The sequence below is a fragment of the Anas acuta genome, chromosome 23 (genome assembly GCF_963932015.1).
Source record: "Anas acuta chromosome 23, bAnaAcu1.1, whole genome shotgun sequence".
In the NCBI taxonomy this organism is placed as follows: Eukaryota; Metazoa; Chordata; class Aves; order Anseriformes; family Anatidae; genus Anas; species Anas acuta.
The window spans coordinates 2,466,943-2,486,514 of NC_089001.1; the positions used below are offsets into that span (position 1 = coordinate 2,466,943).

The 19,572-nt window shown below is 43.2% G+C and overlaps 1 protein-coding gene across 10 annotated transcripts in view; it reads right to left on the reverse strand.

The window, feature by feature from the left end:
- Positions 1–19,572, reverse strand: part of GRAMD1B (GRAM domain containing 1B) — a 150,252-nt gene that overhangs the window by 76,126 nt on the left and 54,554 nt on the right. For 5 of the 10 annotated variants that reach the window (XM_068659496.1, XM_068659499.1, XM_068659497.1 and 2 more), the window contains 2 exons: positions 12,735–13,566; positions 970–1,047 (listed from right to left, as the gene is read on the reverse strand). In XM_068659496.1, coding sequence (XP_068515597.1) covers positions 970–1,047; positions 12,735–13,096 — 440 coding nt within the window. In that variant the 5' untranslated portion in view covers positions 13,097–13,566. Of the gene's footprint in view, positions 1–969; positions 1,048–10,484; positions 10,563–12,734; positions 13,691–19,572 lie in introns of those variants that run through there. The other 5 variants (XM_068659501.1, XM_068659503.1, XM_068659500.1 and 2 more) reach the window with 3 other exon arrangements.

The window sequence follows — 19,572 nt, forward strand, 5'->3', positions numbered from 1 at the left end:
GCTCTTCTCTGACTATGCCACAATAAGAGCACACAGAGCAGAAGCCACATTCAGATGCTTCTCATAATCCCCTATGCAGCAGCTGTGATCCACAATCACAACATTAAGGAAAATGCAACAACTCCCCTGTGCAATGCAGTAACAAAATAACACGAATTTCAGAAACCAAAGACCAGACCAAACACTGGGCCCAAAGGTGTTATTAGGGAAACAGGCCTGCAGGAGCTGGCCCAGGACAGAAAGGTGATAGCAGTTCAGGGCTCATAATTCATGCACAGCAGAAGAAAAAGTGGTTTCAGACTCACAAGATGAATTACAAGATAGAGCGAAAGTCTTAATAATCATACAGTCCTCGTCAAAGCCACAATAAATCACACACAAAAATAAGCATTTGTTTTTCAACAGCTTTTGTGCCAACACTGCACTTTAAAGTAGTCATTAATCAACCCTAAGTACAAGAAACTTAAGTTGCTTCTCAAGCTTCACAGCAGTTTTTACTGAGCTGCTAGAAATGAGCTGTAGACACCTGGGGACTGTCCCCACACATCACATCTAAAATACAATAGCCAGTCTCAATATTGTACTTGGTAGGGACAAGAATTACATACAAAATTTCACTTGTACACTCAAGGATCAGAGCTGCTAACGATCAATACACAGGGGATTTGATGAAGTTTTCTACACCAGATAAGTTTCAGGAAATTAGTCTGAGAATGAGCCTGAGAATAAAATTTAGGCTACGTCATGGGCTGGATGTGTTTGTCCCAAGTTCTACTTTTAAGTACATGGAAAAATATGCCTTTTTTAGGCATTGATAAGACCGGTTAAGTCATGCTTTTTTTAAGTATGTGACATTTCTTGTTAAATAACTGAGAAACAGAGGGAAAATGAGGTCTCAGTCAGCCCAGACCATCTGATTTTACTGAGTGTTTCCAGGAATTTCCCCTAGTTGAGCATGAACAGACGTACCTGTCGTCACGCATATGAGGGCTCAGGAATCGAGACGAGTCATCATCGTGGCTGCTTTGCTGGCTGCTCTGCTGACTGCTGCAATAGAAAACAGAAGCAATTAAGACAGATTTTGGTAAGTCCCTATGAAACGTTTTGATTTTAAAGCCAGAACAAGAAAAAACACAAGCTTCATTCTTCATATATTTAGAGATACAAAGAGAAATATAAGGAAGTAAGCTCATATCTGACATACAACAGGAGAGACTGGTTTGAAGCCTCTTACTTCCAGTCAGTAATGCTTTTCTAAGAACTTTCAGATACAGAAGTAACCTTGCACGTTGTCTACAGAGTGTTTCATCACACCACCCCACAATGGTTTCATACAGCTTAACGTTCAACTACCAAACCACTATCTGTTCATATGCCCCCGCTTCCGGACAGCGGGACAAAAGAGCAGTTAAAATGAACTCTTTTTAAGGATAAAGCAGCCAGAAGTGGTCACCACCAAATTTCTAATGGAGAGTTGCATGTTGAGCCCACAAGATGTCACTCTTCCCCTTTAAATGGATAATTTGGAGGTGTTTATTTTTATTTTTTTTTAAATCCATTGTATGATGTTGGCTTTATTCCCTCCTAGCAGCCTCAGCCTGCTCCAGGGACTCATCAGCGTTCCTGCTTCTCATTTCTATGGCTTCATGTTTCTTTGCAAGAGCTTTCCTTCTGAGCCCTCGACAGGTCTGATTCTGCCTTCAGATACCCGACTGCAGCACAACACAGATGTTCTTGGGGCATCCTTAATCTGCACAGCCTGGGTACCCTGGCTATGGAGCCATGGCAACACAGCTTCAGCACAAACTGTCCAGCCCCACCTGGGACACAGGATGCATTTGCCTGAACACACACCATGCTAAAACACTCTGTGTTCACTGCTGGCAGAACCTAAGCATCTCGAATAAAACCAGTTCAGGTATACAGATGCATGCTGCAATCACAGCTTCTACTGCAGTGTAGACAAATCTGTGTAATAGATTGCACATCGCATACCAAAGGCACAGAAGCAGTTTCAAAAAGGCCCATACTGCATTTTTTTTCTTCTTAGAAAGCACTAAGCCTCCAGAAGACCTACTTTTGGGTAAAACAGCACTAAAACACCATAGTGAGATTTTTCTGTCATCTACTTGTTCATTTCTTTTCTGTCTCTCTTCAAATCAATTCACCCAAAAACCCCATTTCTTTTACTTCTTTAAACGTACTTTGTGCTCACATGAAGAAATTGTTACAGCTCCTCTTACCTACATCTACTTAGGCATTTCAACTCAATTATAGTACAGAAAGGATACCTGAAATGATAATTTTATTTAAGTCAATATATTTGTTAAGCCCTATGTAAAAAAGCACTACTTTTGCCACCACAGAAATTAAGAGCAAAGTGTGAAGAGGCTTAGAAATTCATCTGCAATTGTCTTGGTACTTCCAAGGCATGAAGAAACAACTAAGTAGACAGAACAGGAACTAGAACCAGAAACTACGTCAGCAACAGGGAGCTACATCCTCAGGTACTAAATAGCGTTGCTTCAACAAATCTGTATAAGAATACAGTGGCTCGTTAGTGGCTTTTTTTTCTTTCCTTTTTTTTATTTTTTTTTTATTTTTTTAAGAAGGGGTAATCCAACCACCCAACCCCCCCCTCCAGCCCCATCTTTTTCTTCACAGAGCAAAAACATCCTTTTGATTAGTTTGTGTTCTTGGGAGACTGTTCATAAGCTTTAAGGTGAATACCACATCCCTTGATAGTGAACATTTTCCTTTCTTGCTCTAAAAAGGCGAGGGGAAAAGGCCTGTCTCTTCCCCTTGAAGATCCAGGGACTATTCCTACTTGTCAATTCATAAATAAAAAACCTCTCCCAAAACTTTGCCAGTTCAGGTTTGATTAAGCAGATAAAAGAAACTTACCAAAAAGTCCCAACGTAACACAGCCCAGCTACAGCTCCTGCAATGCTGGGAATCTCACTTGAAACTTTACTCTTAGACAGTTATACAAGACGTACCTTAGACCTTTTCATGCTCACTCAACTGTCATTAAATGCCCTGTTCAGACAGCCCTTCAAACCAAGGGTTAAAATTTAATGGAATACAGATGTCACAACACATCGCAGTACAACACCTTGTCCCCTTTCCTTATCACTCGGGAATGCTCAAGACAAGAAATTAAAGAAACACCAGAAGAAGGAGATTGGTTCTTCCCCCTCCTACTTCACTGCAGCAGTGTTTTGCATGGAAGCTTTCCACAAGTTTGTGAGCTCTTCACACAGAAAAAAACCATTTCAATGTTTTGATTACCAGACAGTGCAGCTGTTAAACCCCCTAAAAAGCACAGAGCACTTGAAATGCAGAGCTATTGTTTCATTACACTTTTCGGTCCACTGCAAGTTAACCTGCTTTTAAGATGACAGTGTTCCTCTGAGGTGGTGGAACAACAAATTGCTGCTCTTGTATTGGCTATATTTATAAGGAGATAAGAAAGGTGTGATTTGTATTGAGAAGTAATACGGGGGAAAGCTTTACGTACAGACATTGAGGTTTTATATTAACAGAGAAGGCTAAAAGCTGCTTAAGAGTCTTAGTAAATCAGTAAAAGAAAGCACAGAAGAAAACAGTCCATTCGTAAGGATGCTTGTTCTGTTGTCTCTTTTCTAGCATCTGTAATACGTTATAAGTGTTAAACAGTTTTCATCGACTTCGTGACCTATGTACATGCACTTAGATGAATGCTCATGAGATAGTCACACACAAAAATCACCTCTTCCAAATCCTGCCAAAAGTGAACTTGAGTAGACTGCTGATACTAGAGATCAAAGTGCAAAACGTACTTTAAAAATGCTCATCACAATTCATCTCCCTGACCTTATGCCACTCAAAGTTAAATATTTAAACATTTCTCAGACCTGGTTTCAGCAAGTTTTAAATTACATTTTGTGCTATTATCTTCTTGCTTTTTTGTTGGGGGGCAGGGGGTGCAATATCTCATTTTACTCAGATTTCAGTCTCTAAATGGTAAGGCAGAGCCGATCTCTCATTTTATGCACGAATAGGCTTTTAAAGCTAAGCAGATCTTCTACTAAGGTGCCTGTCCAGATTTCAAAGTTCAGACACTCGTGTCAATGTTTGCACAGCAGGGGTTTTCTGGGAATTCTGTACCTTCCAGATATGTCTGGAAGTGTTATGAAAAGTCACAATCACAAGCAACAATACGTGACATTGTTTTTTCCCATGTGGTCTCCAACTGCTTTCCACTTACCAGTCCTAACAAATTTGCCAACCCAGGCCAAACTTTGATAGATCTGCATCTTCAGCAATTCCACCTTGGAAGGTATCAATACAGCATGATCCATGCCACCAAAGCAAGGCAGGAACACACACAGATTGCTTTAACCACACTTAAACAATGCTCTCATAGCACTCACACATTACTGGATGGGTGGAAAAAAGCATCTAGTCTGGCACTTATAACAGATGCCATTACTTGTCCTTAAATCAGAGGGAGGGCAATTTCTTTAAAGGAATTCAACTACAAACGCATTCAGAAGCAATGGGAAATCGGTCTCAACTTGTGTTTCCTAACTTGAAACATGTGGATAGCTGTATCTGATAAATGACTCCACTAGAAACTAGTGCTCCCTCTCCAACTCTGCCTCTCGTTTCTGACAATGCTTTGAAAAGGTGATAGAAAACATCTCACTGTACTTGTGTATCTGCAGGTGTGAGTCTGGCAGGCTTTTATTCAAAGGAAATTCTTTCAACAGTGATGGATGATCGGGGTGAGCAAGGGAATGGGGAAGAAACGGCTGTCATGGAAGATGGAATCAATTCACGAGCTTGGAGAATCAGTTATTCACAGGAGTCTGTGGTCTTCAGAAGGTTATTGTTAGTCACAGCTATTCAGTGAATAATTTCACATAGAACTTTTCAAATCTGAACACAGATGAATATTCCCTATTCATTTTTCTTAATTAAACCCTGTATTCATAGACTTTGGGTTCAGTACTAAGCATTTCACAGAAGTAGGATAGGTAATTGACAGGTATACAACCTCTACAAGTGCTTTCTGCAACTGTGGCAACTGTTCCTGGAACACAAAGCTAATATCTGATATATCATGATAGGAATATTTTCAATTTTTCTGTGAAACTAAAAGATACGCAGGTTCTAAGCAATAAAAGTGAACTTGCATCAAGGCTTCTGTTAAAATTCACAAAGCTGCTTAGTTATCCAAACTACAGGGTGTTTATTTTCCTCCATCCTTCCAGCTGCAAGCACCAAGACATGAACCTACCTGCATTAAAGCACACACCTCACAAAGTCCAGCATGTCTGACAAACTGCCACCAGAAAAAGCATAGCAGTAGTAATATGGTGTGTTATGGTTACTTCCAAGCTGACCAAAAAAAATAAGTTAAGTTGATCATCCCTTTTAAATACGATTCTTGTATTTTAAGCCAAAACCCTTAATTCAGCTGAAAAAAAAAAAAAAGGGAGTATTTTAAACACTAAATTTTACAATGCAAAAAAAAAAAAAAAAACAGTCTTCATTTGAAAACTCTGGTAAATGTTTTTCCCCATCTTTCCATGGCAACTTAAATGTAGGATACTACTACCAGATAATCCTAAACTGCAAGCCTCAGGTGTGCCAGAAGAAAAGTTTCCTCCGACTTTCCCCCCACAGGGCTGGAGAAGCTCATTAAAGACAGAACAGTTTTACCTTCCATTTCACCCTCCTGCTCTTCCCATCCTTCCCAGCATGTAGCCCCCTTCTATTCCTCACGAGGAAGCAGAAAGACCTCCCAGTCCCAGCTGCCCAGCAGCATCTCAATGCCCTCAGCAAATTAAATCCCTGCCATCAGCAGCCCCAGGTTTCTATGGCTGCAGCAGCAACGGGGCTGTTACACGCGCCAGGGAACTGCAAGGTGGAGGGGACAGAGAAGGGAGCAAGGGTGATGAAGAGGAAATTGCCAAGCTAGGAAATCACCATCTGTTATTCCATCAGATAACGGACAGCCTCACTCACCAAGAAGGGCTGTCCTTCGATAGCCTTAAAGCTTTCAGCCTGTGAATTGAAGTCAGAGCACCAGCACTGATGGTGCTGCAAGCTCCCACTCTCAGCATACGAGTGCCAAGTTGTCAGGGGTAACATATGCTTGTTACTGAAGGTAGCAAGCTAACACCGGGCTTTATTAATGATGAGACTCGTGTTCAGTGAACTGTAATCACTGCACTGATACCAAGCCCCACGGGAGGCAGGTGGCAGATGGCACCGCAACACCTCTAAGGATCCCAGTGCCCATTTGGCTTGTGCAACCCAGCTCCACCTAAGGACTCAGGAGTTTCTTTGTATATATACATAGATAGGTGGCAAACACCTTGATTAAATGAACTGAAGTTGAAATGGAAATGCAGAGGGGAGAGGAAAACTCATAGCCAAGCTCATGAATGAATGGCAGAGCTGTAAAGTGAAAACTTAAGGACTTTTAAACAAAATAAATAAACAAATAAATAAATAAATAAACAGAGCCTGCACAAGCTGGAGCCTGTGTAATATTACCAGCATGGCCAAAAACCAAAGGGGTGCTTCTTCCTCAAGACCTTTGTGTTCTGTTAACTCAGTTTGATAAAGCAGGGGGAGCAATGTTCACAGGCTAAACCCATTAATAGTGAGCAAGAGAATAAGCGAGCTGCCTTGGCCAAATCCCTACCTAACAGTTGCATCTATCACACAGACCAACACAATTAGTACTAATTGGCGCTCTTTGAAGTCACACTCAGTTGGAGTCGGACTGAACCTGGAGCAGGGCAACCTTCCTTCCTGGCAGTCCAGCGAAGAACTGTGGTGGTGAACACAAAGGACAGGTAAATCCTGGCAAGCGCAGGGCTGTGTATACATGAAGTTCAGATGGTCCCAGAAATATTTGCTGACTAGGTAAAATCAACAGCATTTAGGTTCCTGGCTGTTTGCAAATGAGTCAGTTTTGATGCTCATGTGAATGGTCACCCTAAAGCACACAAATCCTGAAAGATAAATATTTAAAAAAACACGAGCAGCTGCACAAAGGCAGCAAAATTCAGCCAACAAAACAGTGCTGGTAAGATTCACAGGCACTTGGCACAGATTATCAAATAAAACCATATCCTCTGCAAACAGTACCTCAGTACTCTACATAAGAGATGCATGCTGCAGTTCCAAAAAGTCAGTTCACTGGAAGCACAAGCGAGGCCTTATTTGAACTTGCAGCTTCAAAAAGAAGAAAAATTACATTAATTATATTAAAAAATAATAATTTTTTTTTAATGTAGTGTAAGAGATAACCATGGAAAGATGTATTCCAAAAATTTAGACACAGTATTGTGAGTTTCTGCCAGCAGGACTCTATGCTGCAGAATACCATGTCTGACCTGCATCCTCCCAAAAACCTCAATTAACCAACTCCACCGACAAGCCGACCATGAAACATTCAACCCATTGACCTCTTCTACTGCAGACATCCTGTGGAACTGCCAGTTCCTCACACCGGTGCGAATTCAATGTGAATTTACGAAAAAAACGATAAAGCCTCAGGCTGGCAGCCCCGAGCAGCACACAGAGCACTCCCTGTCGCAGCCTGATATCTCAGAAAGGATCCCCACTTCCTCTCGAGTCTAAAACTGAAACGTGGAAGCTTCTAGAAACCAGACAACCTGAGAAAAACCATTGGCAGAAGTACTCATTTTTGCAAGTTCTCAGCAATTACATGGCATGGAATGAACAAAACCTCAGGCCACCAAGCCACCTTGGTCTTCCTTTCAATCACAAGCAGCGTGGGACTCGAACAGTTTCCCATCTTCCAGTCCTTCTTCCGAGTCAGTAAATGCTGTCACTGATGCCACCTCCCGCCAGCTGCCTTCCCAAAGGTGAGAACACAAGCACTATTTGCCTTTCCACCATGCGAGAAGCTCTACAGCCATTACTCTTGTAGCTTTTGATATTTATCTTTCACCTTTAGCAGTTATTTAGGGGAGGGGGAAGAAACAGCACCATCTCAAGCATTCATTAGAGGTTTTTCCTCTAGAAAGCACCACAGTATTTTACCTGGGTGTGGAAGGGAAAAGATTATCATTATTTTCTAGAAACAGACTAAATTGCAACTTTAGTAAGCAAAGCAAAAGCATTATGAACTACTTGAAATTAAAGACTTTTTAATTAAAAATCAGAATATTTAAGATATCTTTATAATAATGTTTTTAGTGTGAATTCCAACAAATCAGCAGTTCCCTCTCACCTGATGTGTCTCACTAGGCTGACCAAGAGATTTTACATAGGAATGTTTTTCCTTAATGAAAAAAAATGGAAATGTTACATCTTTCTGACGGTGAATATGAATGGTAACAGCCACACAAAACACGTTGCTGAACAGTATGAAAAAATCACCCAGCATGGCATCTGGTTCCTACTATCAGATAAGCTGTGAAAATTTCTTCTGTAAAACCTCTATGGTTTTGTGTCTGGAAATTCAAGAGACCTCTATCTCCTCATCACACACCCTTTCGTCAGATCAGATGAAATGCTTTTAATAATATACCTCATTTTTAACAGCTTGAGTTAAAGATGCTAGAGTCATTTTAGGACTTGGGCAAGTCCTTTCCCTTTAGCTGAACCTGTCATTTAGCACTTAACTCCAGCAGAAGACCAAACCAAATACATCCATCTTCAGAAGTGTCAAGAACTGCAGAACAATCAACTCCATATTGATCCAACAAAATCCACTTTAAAAACAAAATAGTTCTTCAGAGCACCAACATTTTATATTTAATAAGCTGTCCTGGATGCTGTAACAGATGAGAATTTGACTTTTTGGACAAGTGCTAACAGGAAAAAAACAAACAAACAAACAAAAAAAAACATTATCTTGGGGAGCTCAGACGAAATGAAGCTCTGGGAAGGGACTGCAGGCATCAACGTACGACTTCTCGGACATGTCAAGAGAGAAAATCCAGCAAGGAATAATGACAAGCAAAGCGTGACTTGAAACCTCTTCCATCTTTTGCTTTCTGGCTTATTTTTTCCCCACAGGAGTGGAGCACGTTCTGATGACCACCAGCACAACCTGTGCCCAGCATGAATAACTCATGGCAAACTGTTCAAGAGCAAGCAACTTACTGCACCTCAACTATTACACGTGTGCTGGTGGGGAGCACTCACACGAGAGCTGAGGTCAGGCCACAGCATCTATTTACTCTCAGCTTCTGCCAGGGAAAGGACAGACAGGATTTCATTTCAATACCAGCTTTAAGGCAAAAAGGAGAGCAGTGCTTCGAGCCCAAGTCATCTTCTCTCTCTCCAGTTCTTGCATTACACACATTCAGAATCACTGTAGTCCCAGACATTACTAGAAAGGGTGGCTTTAAGTAAATAAATCAGTTAAAGCAGATGGACACATCCCCCACATCAATAATGCATGTTCATAATAACGCATGCATAGCCAAAAGCTACCAGATGCAGTCTGTGAGGACAGCCTCAATCAAGTTCTGTGCCCTTGTGTGCAGGATTCGTACTTTACAAAGCCGTATGCAGGTAAGCAATGCCTGTTATTAACTGGGTAGTAAACAATGGACAAAGAGCATAGCTAAGCAGCTGTCTATATCCCTTCTGAAATAATTCAAGTTACTGAGTGACCATGCAAGTCCCCCAGAGCAAATGGAGTCTGGATCCTCATGCTTTTGTACAAGCACAAGTTACAGGAAAAACCATCTATCAGAAAGATGGCTTCTTCCTCCTGTCTCGTCTTGAAGAGAGCTCAGTGTTATAGGCAAGCTAGGCTCTTACGTGCCCCTTTTCCTTTTTAATTAAAAGAAATACTCTTTTGCTCACTATCAACCACCTAACAGCTTGTAGAGAACCAGTAGGCAAACAACCATTAAAATTACCCAGGTTATTAAAAACTAACCAGTGTTATAAAACATTTTACAGGCTAGAGTTTCCGGATAAAAAAAACAGCCAGCTTTCATCAGACCCGGAGCATTACAGACAGCCTTTAAGTCCTGAAAACATTTGTTTATTCACTTGGATGCTTACTGTATGCTAATGGTCACAGAGCTATTGCTCTTGCTCAGGGGCGTGAGCAACACATGCATCACTGGAATGAATCAGCTGGTGCACAGCTTGCTCTCAGCTACCAGCTCTCCTGGGAAAACCCTGCCAAGCAAGCAGCTAGCTGGCCCCATGACAGGGTTAAGGTTATTAGACTCAAGAAAAAAAAAGTGCTTCACAACAATTCAATTAGGAAGATGGAGCAATCAGAAGCGAACAGCATTCATTTTTTCCAATGGGAAAAACATGCTGATGGCTGCACACTTTACCAGGTGAAACTCGGGAACACAAGCCTGGGAAGTCAGGTACTTAGCAGCATGTCTCTGTTACCAGAAGACGCACACCACACTGACCACACTGGGAATCGCAGTTAGGGCACTCACAATTAACCAGCTGGACAGCTCAAACATCATTACCGTTCAGGGCTTGGTGGAGGAACCACTAGACAAAATGCTTCAGCCTCCGCTGCACAGGAGTCGTACAGGTCTGTTTCCCTTAAATGAATAGCACAGTAAGTGACAGGTGCCATCTGTTAAGAACAGCATCACAAATAAAACAGCAGCAAGAAAGAGCTGGTGCTCTAGATGACCAAGTCTTCAGGAGGGGAAGGTAGATGGGCAGCATCAGTCTGCTTCCCAGAAAGCCAGCCCCCTGCCTTGCAATTTTAGAGCAGCATTTCACATACAACAGCCTCAGGGTGCAGTAAACTACCCCGTAGCTGCTACATCTCTTTCAAATTAATGCCACAAAATCCCTTTAGGGTTCATTGCTCTTCCCGTGACAAGGTCTCCACAGAGACTGCGCGCTCTGCGTTGTTTCTATGCCTGCTGAGCTTTTGGAAGCCTGGTGATGAGCTCTGCCTCTGAGCCCAGACACTCAGCACACACTGACCGCCAATCTAGGTTTTTTCCCCTCTGGACTGGGAAGGGAAAAATTCCATTTGAAAACATCATATGTTTTCCGTTGCAAAGGGGACAGATTTGGAGCCTGCTACTTATGAAGAAAGGAGGTGCCATGCTGGCTTTGGTATGTTAATGCCACCTAATCCATCAACTGCTTCAGCTTTTTTCCAGTCACCACTTCAAAAACACAACCAAGGTTAAGGCAGAAACATCTTTAGAAAGATTAATAAGGAGACAGCTGTCAGCACAGCCATGGAAATATCAAGTGTACATAAAGATACAAAGTGGTGGTGGCGTGGGTTTGGTTTTGTTTATTTTCGTTGTTGTTGTTGTTTTACACATTTACAAAGAAATCTGTCTTGCTCTCTCAGACTTTCACTAATGATAAACCCAAATGAAGATTCTTCAGCTGTAAAAGCTGTTCTGTTAAAATTCAGAACTTAATTGTGATTCTGACACTTCAGCATATGCCCTATGCATTATCCTTCGCATGTTTGCGATGCTATAGCCTGAATCACATCACTACAGTTAAGCAAAATCCAGTAATATTCCTCAACCAAGCAATATTTTTCAATGCTAACTTTGAGAAAGGGCTCAAAGTCCTTGGTGGCATGCATTTATTGCTGAAGCTTCCCCGAAACTTAATAAAAAGATGGATTGACCTTGCAAAAGGGAACTTGTGTGACAAGTTACCACATACTCAAAGGGCATAACAGAAGAAAGCTCTGTCCTGTAAATACTAGGGTAACAGTCAGTGAGACAACCTGGTAAGCTGGGAGCAGAAGCAGTAAGGGACTTCATGTCTGTCTTTTTTTTTAATGCAAGTGTGGTACGTACATTCAGGAATAAACCCACACAGAGGTGCAACAAAAGAAAAATTAGTCAGCACTAAGCTAGTATAATGATGTATAACACACTAATTTCTCATGAAAAAAGTGTCTTGTAGTTTTTAGGTCCTTCACAAGACATACATTGTTCCACTCTGGCACTAAAAGTAGAGTAAACTACATTATGATGTAGGCACCAATTGCACCTGCACAGTATTAGATAACGCACAGCTTTTTCTTCAAATGGTGACACTGTAACTCATGGGCATTAATTTTGCTGTGTTGACAGGCTCTTGGAGGTCTTAGAATTATTCGTCCTCTGCTTTTGAGCCAAAAGACAGAGTGACTTTCAAGTCTGGAAAGCAGCCAAGAATGGAACCCAGACATCCTGATACGCAGACCCACATAACAACCACAAGGCTGCCGTGTCTCCATCTCCTCCTCTTTGTCCTAATGTCAGCAAGTGAGTGTAGGACTTCAGAGAACGTCTTGGGGATAAATATGAACACCGCAAATACAAACACTGACCAAGGCTTAGCATCTTCACTCCCTGTCTTGGTAATCCCCCGAGAGATGTCGCCACACTCTCTCCCAAAGGTCTCTGAAGGATGCCTCAATGTTAGCCTTGCCACCCATTCTTTAGGGACAGTCTCCCTCACTCACACCTAAGTCCTTTCCACCAGATCTGCACTGCCTTTAAAAGGGATGTGGATGACCCTAGCGCTGCTGTTTCTATCATGCCCGCTGTCTGGGCACAAGGATTAGGCCGTTTGGTGTGGCATCACCAACTCCAACAACCACTTTACCCATTCCAGCCACTAGGTGAGGGCAAAGCTCCTGGGAGAATCCCACCAAAACCTGTGGGGGAACAACAGGCCCTAACCGCTGTGGAAAGGCTCTTTCGGAAGCAGGGAAGGGAGAGTGGCCAAGAACATACCTGCTCTCACTGTACTCCTTCTTCTCTCTCACACGCAGCCACCTCCGGAGGAGGAAGCGCTTGCGCCGCGGGGAGGCACTGGGTGTGGAGCAGTTGGACCAGGGGGTGTCCTCGTCACTGGACGGGGTGATCTCAATGGAGGGGAGCTGCAGGTATTCCTTGCTGGAGGAAGGAGAATCCTGATACCTGCTGGCCTCCAGGCTCTGCTCCTGCACATTCTTCATCCGCCTCATCTTGAAGCGCTTCCTGCGCAGGGTGGGGGTGGACGAACTGGACCAGGCACGGCCGCCCTCCACCACCTGCTGCTCTGGGACTTGCAGTGCAGGGAGCTGCAGGGTTTCTGTCATGTTGGCGGCTGGCATCAGATGCCCTTTCTCCTCCTGCTCCCACCCCCAGGCACGCTAGCTCTGATCTCCGTGTAAACCACACCGCAAAAACCACAGCTCGCCCTTCCCCTCCCTCTCGCAGTCCAGCTCTCGCCCTCCCTCTCACGCAGGAAGCCTCCTGGTGCTCAGGTGCTTTCATTTAACAGGCAGGGGTGCTCAGGACAGACATGCCACAAGGGAAGCCAGTTTCAAGTTTCTTTTGTCCTTCCCCTCTCTGCAAAACAAGGTCCCTCCCCTGCCCCGGCTCTCAAAGCAGTAGGTTTAGCACCAACACAAGGGTTGCTTGCAACAGCTTGGCTCACTTTCAGGTTTGTTTGTTTTGTTTTTTCCTTTGCTTTCTGTCCTCTTTGCCTAACGTTGGTTCAGGAAAAAACCTCCTGGGGCTGTGCTGGGAAACTCAGCTGTGGTCTTCTCAAGAGACGAAGCAAGTATGGAGCGGCGTGGAGCTGTGAGGAGGTCAGAGAGAGACAAAGGAGGAGGGAAGAAACGATACTGATAAAATCAGGAAAGAGGAGGAGCAGCAGCATGTTCTTTTTCTGTAGCGGATAAGACATGTGCAGGCAGCTGCTCCAAGTGTAACTGCACTCTTAATCCCGAGGGACAGGGTTTATATTACCGAATATGCCACTGCCACAAATCAACCAAATGACAAGGGTAAGAAGGGAAAATAACTTTCTGTAGGAGCCAATTGGACAGGCTTTCCCCTCGTCCCACCTTCCTGCTTGGACAGCCCCCCTACTTGGGGAGGGAACAAGCGAACTTGGACTTCCAGCCTTCTGGCAAGGCTAGGGGTTTTTTGTCCCACTGTCTGCTCACAGAACAGGCAGAGAAGGAGAGGGCTTAAGGAAAAGCTCCCCAGGCAGTGGCAGCGGGTGGCACCAGAGCTGGGAGCTGGCTGGTGCTGGAGCTCAGGCTCACGGGAGCAAAAGCTGCTAAAAGGGAGTTCCTGGAGGGCAGCGCTGCTTCCAAAATGACACAGGGGGTGATGAATGGCCTCAGATCCAGGAACCAACAAAGACACCACAAAGACAGTTAAACGTGCAGGACAGATTTTAGACTGGGATGAATACACATGCTACATGGAAGATTCCCAGGCACTCAACATGCTAAGGAGGCTCTACCGAGGGTCATGCACTGGGAGGAATTGCCGTTTCCAACCAGCCTTGCAAAATTGTGGTAACAAAACCAAAACAGAAAGGATGTGAGTGTGAGAGTGATTCTCCATCAAGATCCCCTATGTTTTAAAGCAGCTCCTGGATGAAACTGCATTAAGGTATATTTTCAGGTAGAAATGACGTGAATTCTTTAAGAGAGTGCCTAGAATCCAGCTGTGTGAATTTTAAGCATGCTGTCAGATAAAAACACCTAATTCAATCTGGCAATGCTTTGGTTTTCATTGTTCAACAGTCTGAACCTTTAAAAATACTAGTTTCAGGTTAGAAAATATTTGTTGACCCAAACCAAAATATTTTGTTTTGCATGGGCTGCCTCAAAGTTTTGTTTGAAAACAAACCTCACAAGAACTTTGAGCATCAGAAACTGTGGAATCTTGGACCTATATAACTGAACGTATCAAAAAAAAAAAAAAAAAGGAAGACTTGCAATAGCAAGAACAAGGGGGAAGTGGTTCAATTTTATTATTTTATTTTTTAATCCCCAAATGTTAGATCTTATTTTACTCTTGCCTTTTTGCTCTGCTTCTCCTGTAAGTTACCAGCTTGAGCAAAACTTCAGTTTCTGGAGCTCCTGTCACCTTGGGGTCTATACACCTGGCACACACAATCGGAACACCTTCCACAAATACCCACTTAAATAAAAGAAAAAAAGTCAAAACAATTTATTCTGAAAGACAAACATCTACGGAATAGACAGCCATGGTTTACTTTTTGAAGACCTGCATAAGGAGAGCTGCACCCCCTTTTCCTCTCATGAGCTGATTCCGTATTACAGAGGAGGAAGGAGATGTGAAACCTGGACCTGAGTCCTTGAGCCACCTGGTGCCACCACATGCTGAAGCCACCTGTACCCTCACTGCCCCCATCAACCCACAGCCCCCGTCAACTCACAGAACTCACTTTCAGCTTCCTCCTCAGGCAACCGGGATTCAAAACCACACAATATCATTCCTAAATCTTAACCAAGACTACGTGCAACTGTGGGAAGGGGCTTTTCTGCTTCTGCTTCACTTTCGCAGAAGGAAAAGGTGGTAGGGACAGAAGTTCTTTCCCTTAAATCTCCTCCCCGTCCACAAAAGGAACTCCCACCCTTGTTAATGTATTGCAGCCACCAGAGCAGTAGCCCTTCGGAGGCTATCAAAGTTTTGTTCCATATATTGAGTTTGATTTCCTGTGAAATATTTTATCCTGTGCAAGATTTTGCTGCTTCATTGCACTTATTTCAGCAATTAGCAGGGGCAAAAAGCTGGCATTTTTGCCTGTTTCAGTAAGAAATCACACAGAGTATGCTGCAGACCCTCAATCCCCACCAACATGAATTATTGAACAAGACTCGTACTGCACTGCTGTGGGCAACAGCAGCGTTTGGAGCTTTCTTTGGCAAGGCAGAACCAGCCCTTTCACCTTTCACCAGTCTGCTTTTTGTTGCCACGGCTGTGCCAGGACAATTTCTTCATCCTCAGCCTTGCTGAACACGACTGGAATTCACTTGAGCAAGACAGGGGCTCCTTCACCACACCATTTGCACAGCCTCAAATGATTTTCTTGGGCTGTGCCACGGGAATCTGCTGGGATAGGACCGGGTACCCGCACCCAGGGACTAGCCCTTTAATTCCAAGTACCTCACTGATTACTAAGCAACACTTATTTGTGCTCAAACATTCTCAGGACATTTTTATTTTGGAGAGAGGATGCTGACCACCTGTCTTGTCCTCTGAGAAAAAAAAAAAAAAAAAGCCAGAAGCTGTGTAATAGGAGAGACCACTCAAACACCTGACCCACAGAGTGAAAAATTCCACCCATGATCAAGGACTATTTCTGTGTGAACCACAATGACAGCACGAGGTGGCTGCTTCCATGAGAGCTGCTGTTGCCAGATTCTTGCTGTAGAAGTACTCCTGTCAGGACAGTTTCACTCTCACTGCTGCCTGGGTTGTTCCCCACCAGGAATTTCACATTTTACTAGCCTTTACCCTGTGACAGGGCTTAGTCTCATTACACTTACGCCCGCTTTTACCATACCTAACCAGAACATGAAATCCTACTGTCGGCTGTTTAGACTCAGCGAAGTCATGGCCCCACAGTTACAGCAGCAGCACTCACATACTTGCAGGCTGTGCTTTGCACCGAGCACACATGCCCTAAGTGCATTACAGGAGGTTAACCTGATCCCCAAGTTCCATGCCTGGAGCTGCATCATCTGGCACCAACCACCTGCTTCTACCGCCGGCGTCAGAAATAAGTCACAACGTGGGACAGAAGTGGGCTGCAGTAGGCTTAGTTGTGTTGTATCCAATCTCTCCTAAGAGAATTAAATATACAGAACTTGCCCAAGTGTTTTATTACTTTACATATTGCTTGCTGGCCATTTTATTAATACTTGCAGGGGCTGAAAGAGCACTCAGCTCAACAGGGCTTTCTGCTTAAAGGTTAGCCTGTGTCTATTTGTATCTTGCCTCCCAAAAGAAGTAATTCTCATGTCAGTGATAATGCTGAAAGACTCCAATCTGTGCATTATTGCTAACAGTATCACGCAATTTAAGGCATTCAAATTTTGGCCTCATACACAGCAGCAAACCCCAGATTCTTCAGCTGCCATCCAAAATCCAGCAAGCACCGATCATGACTCACACAGCACAGCACCTATTTTTCCAGCATTAGGACAACCCTTTCACAGTTGATTTCCTCAGGTAATGCATTTCCTCCAAATTAAAGGGGATAGTTGAGCCAAAGATCAGCAAGCAAAACAAATTAAATCAGCATTACTTCGCAATAATCTTTCATCAGAATATGGCAACAGGGCAAAGGTTTCAGGACATTTTCCTCAATTTTCTGTACCATCCAAAGCTGACGTGGATCATCATTTTGCACTATCTACTTACACTGCTCAAGACAAAGCACTTGAGCATCACAAAAGGAAGCCCATATCTCCTCATAAATCCAGAAGACCTGATCTAGAATAGATTAAATTCTGTCCCTTGCAAAACAAAGGGTGACTTGTTCAAATTAATTTCCACAGGAACTTGGCATTTTTGTTATGCACTACACACATTGTATACAAAGGAATCAAGGGGACTCTGTCCGAATTCCTTGGATTTCCTCTACCTGTAAGTACTTTCCTAACAGGTCACAGCTCACAGCACACACCATTAATCACAGAACAAGCCTGTGAGTACAAAAGGTCTCTGAACAGCGCATTCTTTCCTATTCAGGTAAAATACCTGCTTCACTAGCTCAGGCCGGTTAAGTTTGCTGTACTTAACCCAGACCTGCACAAAAAAAAAAAAAAAAAAAAAAAAAAAAAAAAAAAAAAAAAAGCAGTACTAAAAACTCCTCATACCAAAATAAAAATTAAGAATATGAACATACCTAAACTTCATTTTACCCAAAAAGAACAAGAACAGATTGGATTAAATCCTTGCTTCCCTCTGCTAAAGCACACGCAAGCAGCACCAGAGATCCCAGTTCCACACCACGCTGCCTAACAAGGGCTCAGTACAGTCAGGCTTTTCAGCACATCAGCAACCCAACCACAAGCAACAGAATTAATCTGTCAGCTGAAAGCAGAGTGAACAGAAACATGCACAGCTAAGCAGCATATTGCGTTTTGCACCACAGGATGATGATCTCCGCAGCTTACACTACATATTCACCTGGGTGTTGCAGTATGAACATCCTCCCTCTGAGGAAAAAATTAAAAAAAAATGATTTTTTCGATGCTTCAATTGAACAGTTTCGGTATGAACTTAACTTTCCCCTGTTTTAGGCACCAAAAATTAGACACGTGGCTTAAGTTTAAGCACAACGCTCTTGCAATCTTTACCACTTGTGGGTTTTGGACAAATACCTACAATAGCCCCTTCCCTCTGACACTAACAGTCAGCCTGGAGAAAAGCACAGGGTCCAGATGAAAGCCCGAAGGAACCCCCACAAACAGTCCCTTATGGAACAAGCACCATAGGCACAGACCTCAAAATCTAAGGTGGTACTAGGCAAAAGGAGTAACAAATTCAGCCAAAATGCAAACAGCAAGGTTTTGGTATTTGTTTCCATTCTGCACCTGTGCAAAACTGAAAGGAAAAAAAAAATCTTTCAAACAAAATGCAAAGGAAAAAGATGTTTTGGAAAAATATGTCTTCCTTCCAGAATACCCAACAGTCCAGTAACTGAGCCTCTCACAAGGTCAGTCATTTTTCTCATGATTCAAGGATTATGCAATTAAACAGAAATCAGCTCAGACTTGAATCTCAGACTAAGGTACACGGCATGCCCTTCCTGTAAGGAGAGGTTACAGAGGTTACGTGGCTCTGCTTTCCACCTGGGCCTTTGTCCTGACTCAAAGGAAAACCCCAAGTACTTTAGCAAGTATCACTGTGTGCTTTCTACATGGCCTGACTCCAACAAAGATTTCTGCGAGGCTACAAGCAGTGGCTCCCAAGCTCAGGGCTTGCAGCACAGACGGCTCACAAGGCTCTGATATCGGAAATGCAGGAATCAAACTGATTCCAGAGAGAATAAATGACGTGCTACCTGCAACTCTTCACTTTGCACCAGCAGCATGGTTGGAAGTGGAATTCTCCCAAGTATTTCTGCTCTGTCTTGTGACAACTAAAAACAATCCTAAAGCACAACTGTCTAGTCTGTGTTTGCCTCCTGGAAGAGTAAGTAGCAGAACATTACTTTGCCCTAGAAAAACACTGAGGAAATGAATGCCTGCAGAGACAAAAAATTTTGAGTCTTATTCTGTACAAGGCCAAATGGAAGCCTCCAAAACTTGCCCTGAACTCCCAATAGCCACTGAATGGCAGGAGGGAAAAGGCTTTCTACAGCTGGTACACTCATTTAAAATAACTATATAGATATTGCTTTATAAATACCATTCCTGTCCATCATCTCAATTATCCACAACTTCAGCAGCAAGGCTGCTAGAGCCCATTTCCTCAATTACACAAATGCCTGAGGAGAACTGTCATTTCTCTTCAAGATCATTGTAGCAGAGCTATTTGGGAGCTACTTCATGCACAACTGAAAAATGTCCAGCTGACTTTGCATTCACCCTTACAATCCTGCACTTGCTCTTACAGGAAAGAAGCAAGGCCATTTCTCTTCCCCAACAGACAGCGCAATCACACCTAGCATATAATGCAGATCCAGCCATTTCTACTTGTGTATTTCATACCATAAGCATTTGATGCAAGGAACACCTATGCCTACAAAATTTATACATGCTTCTTGCTTGCATAACAGAGCACATAAGACAGTAGATGTACTGCTATC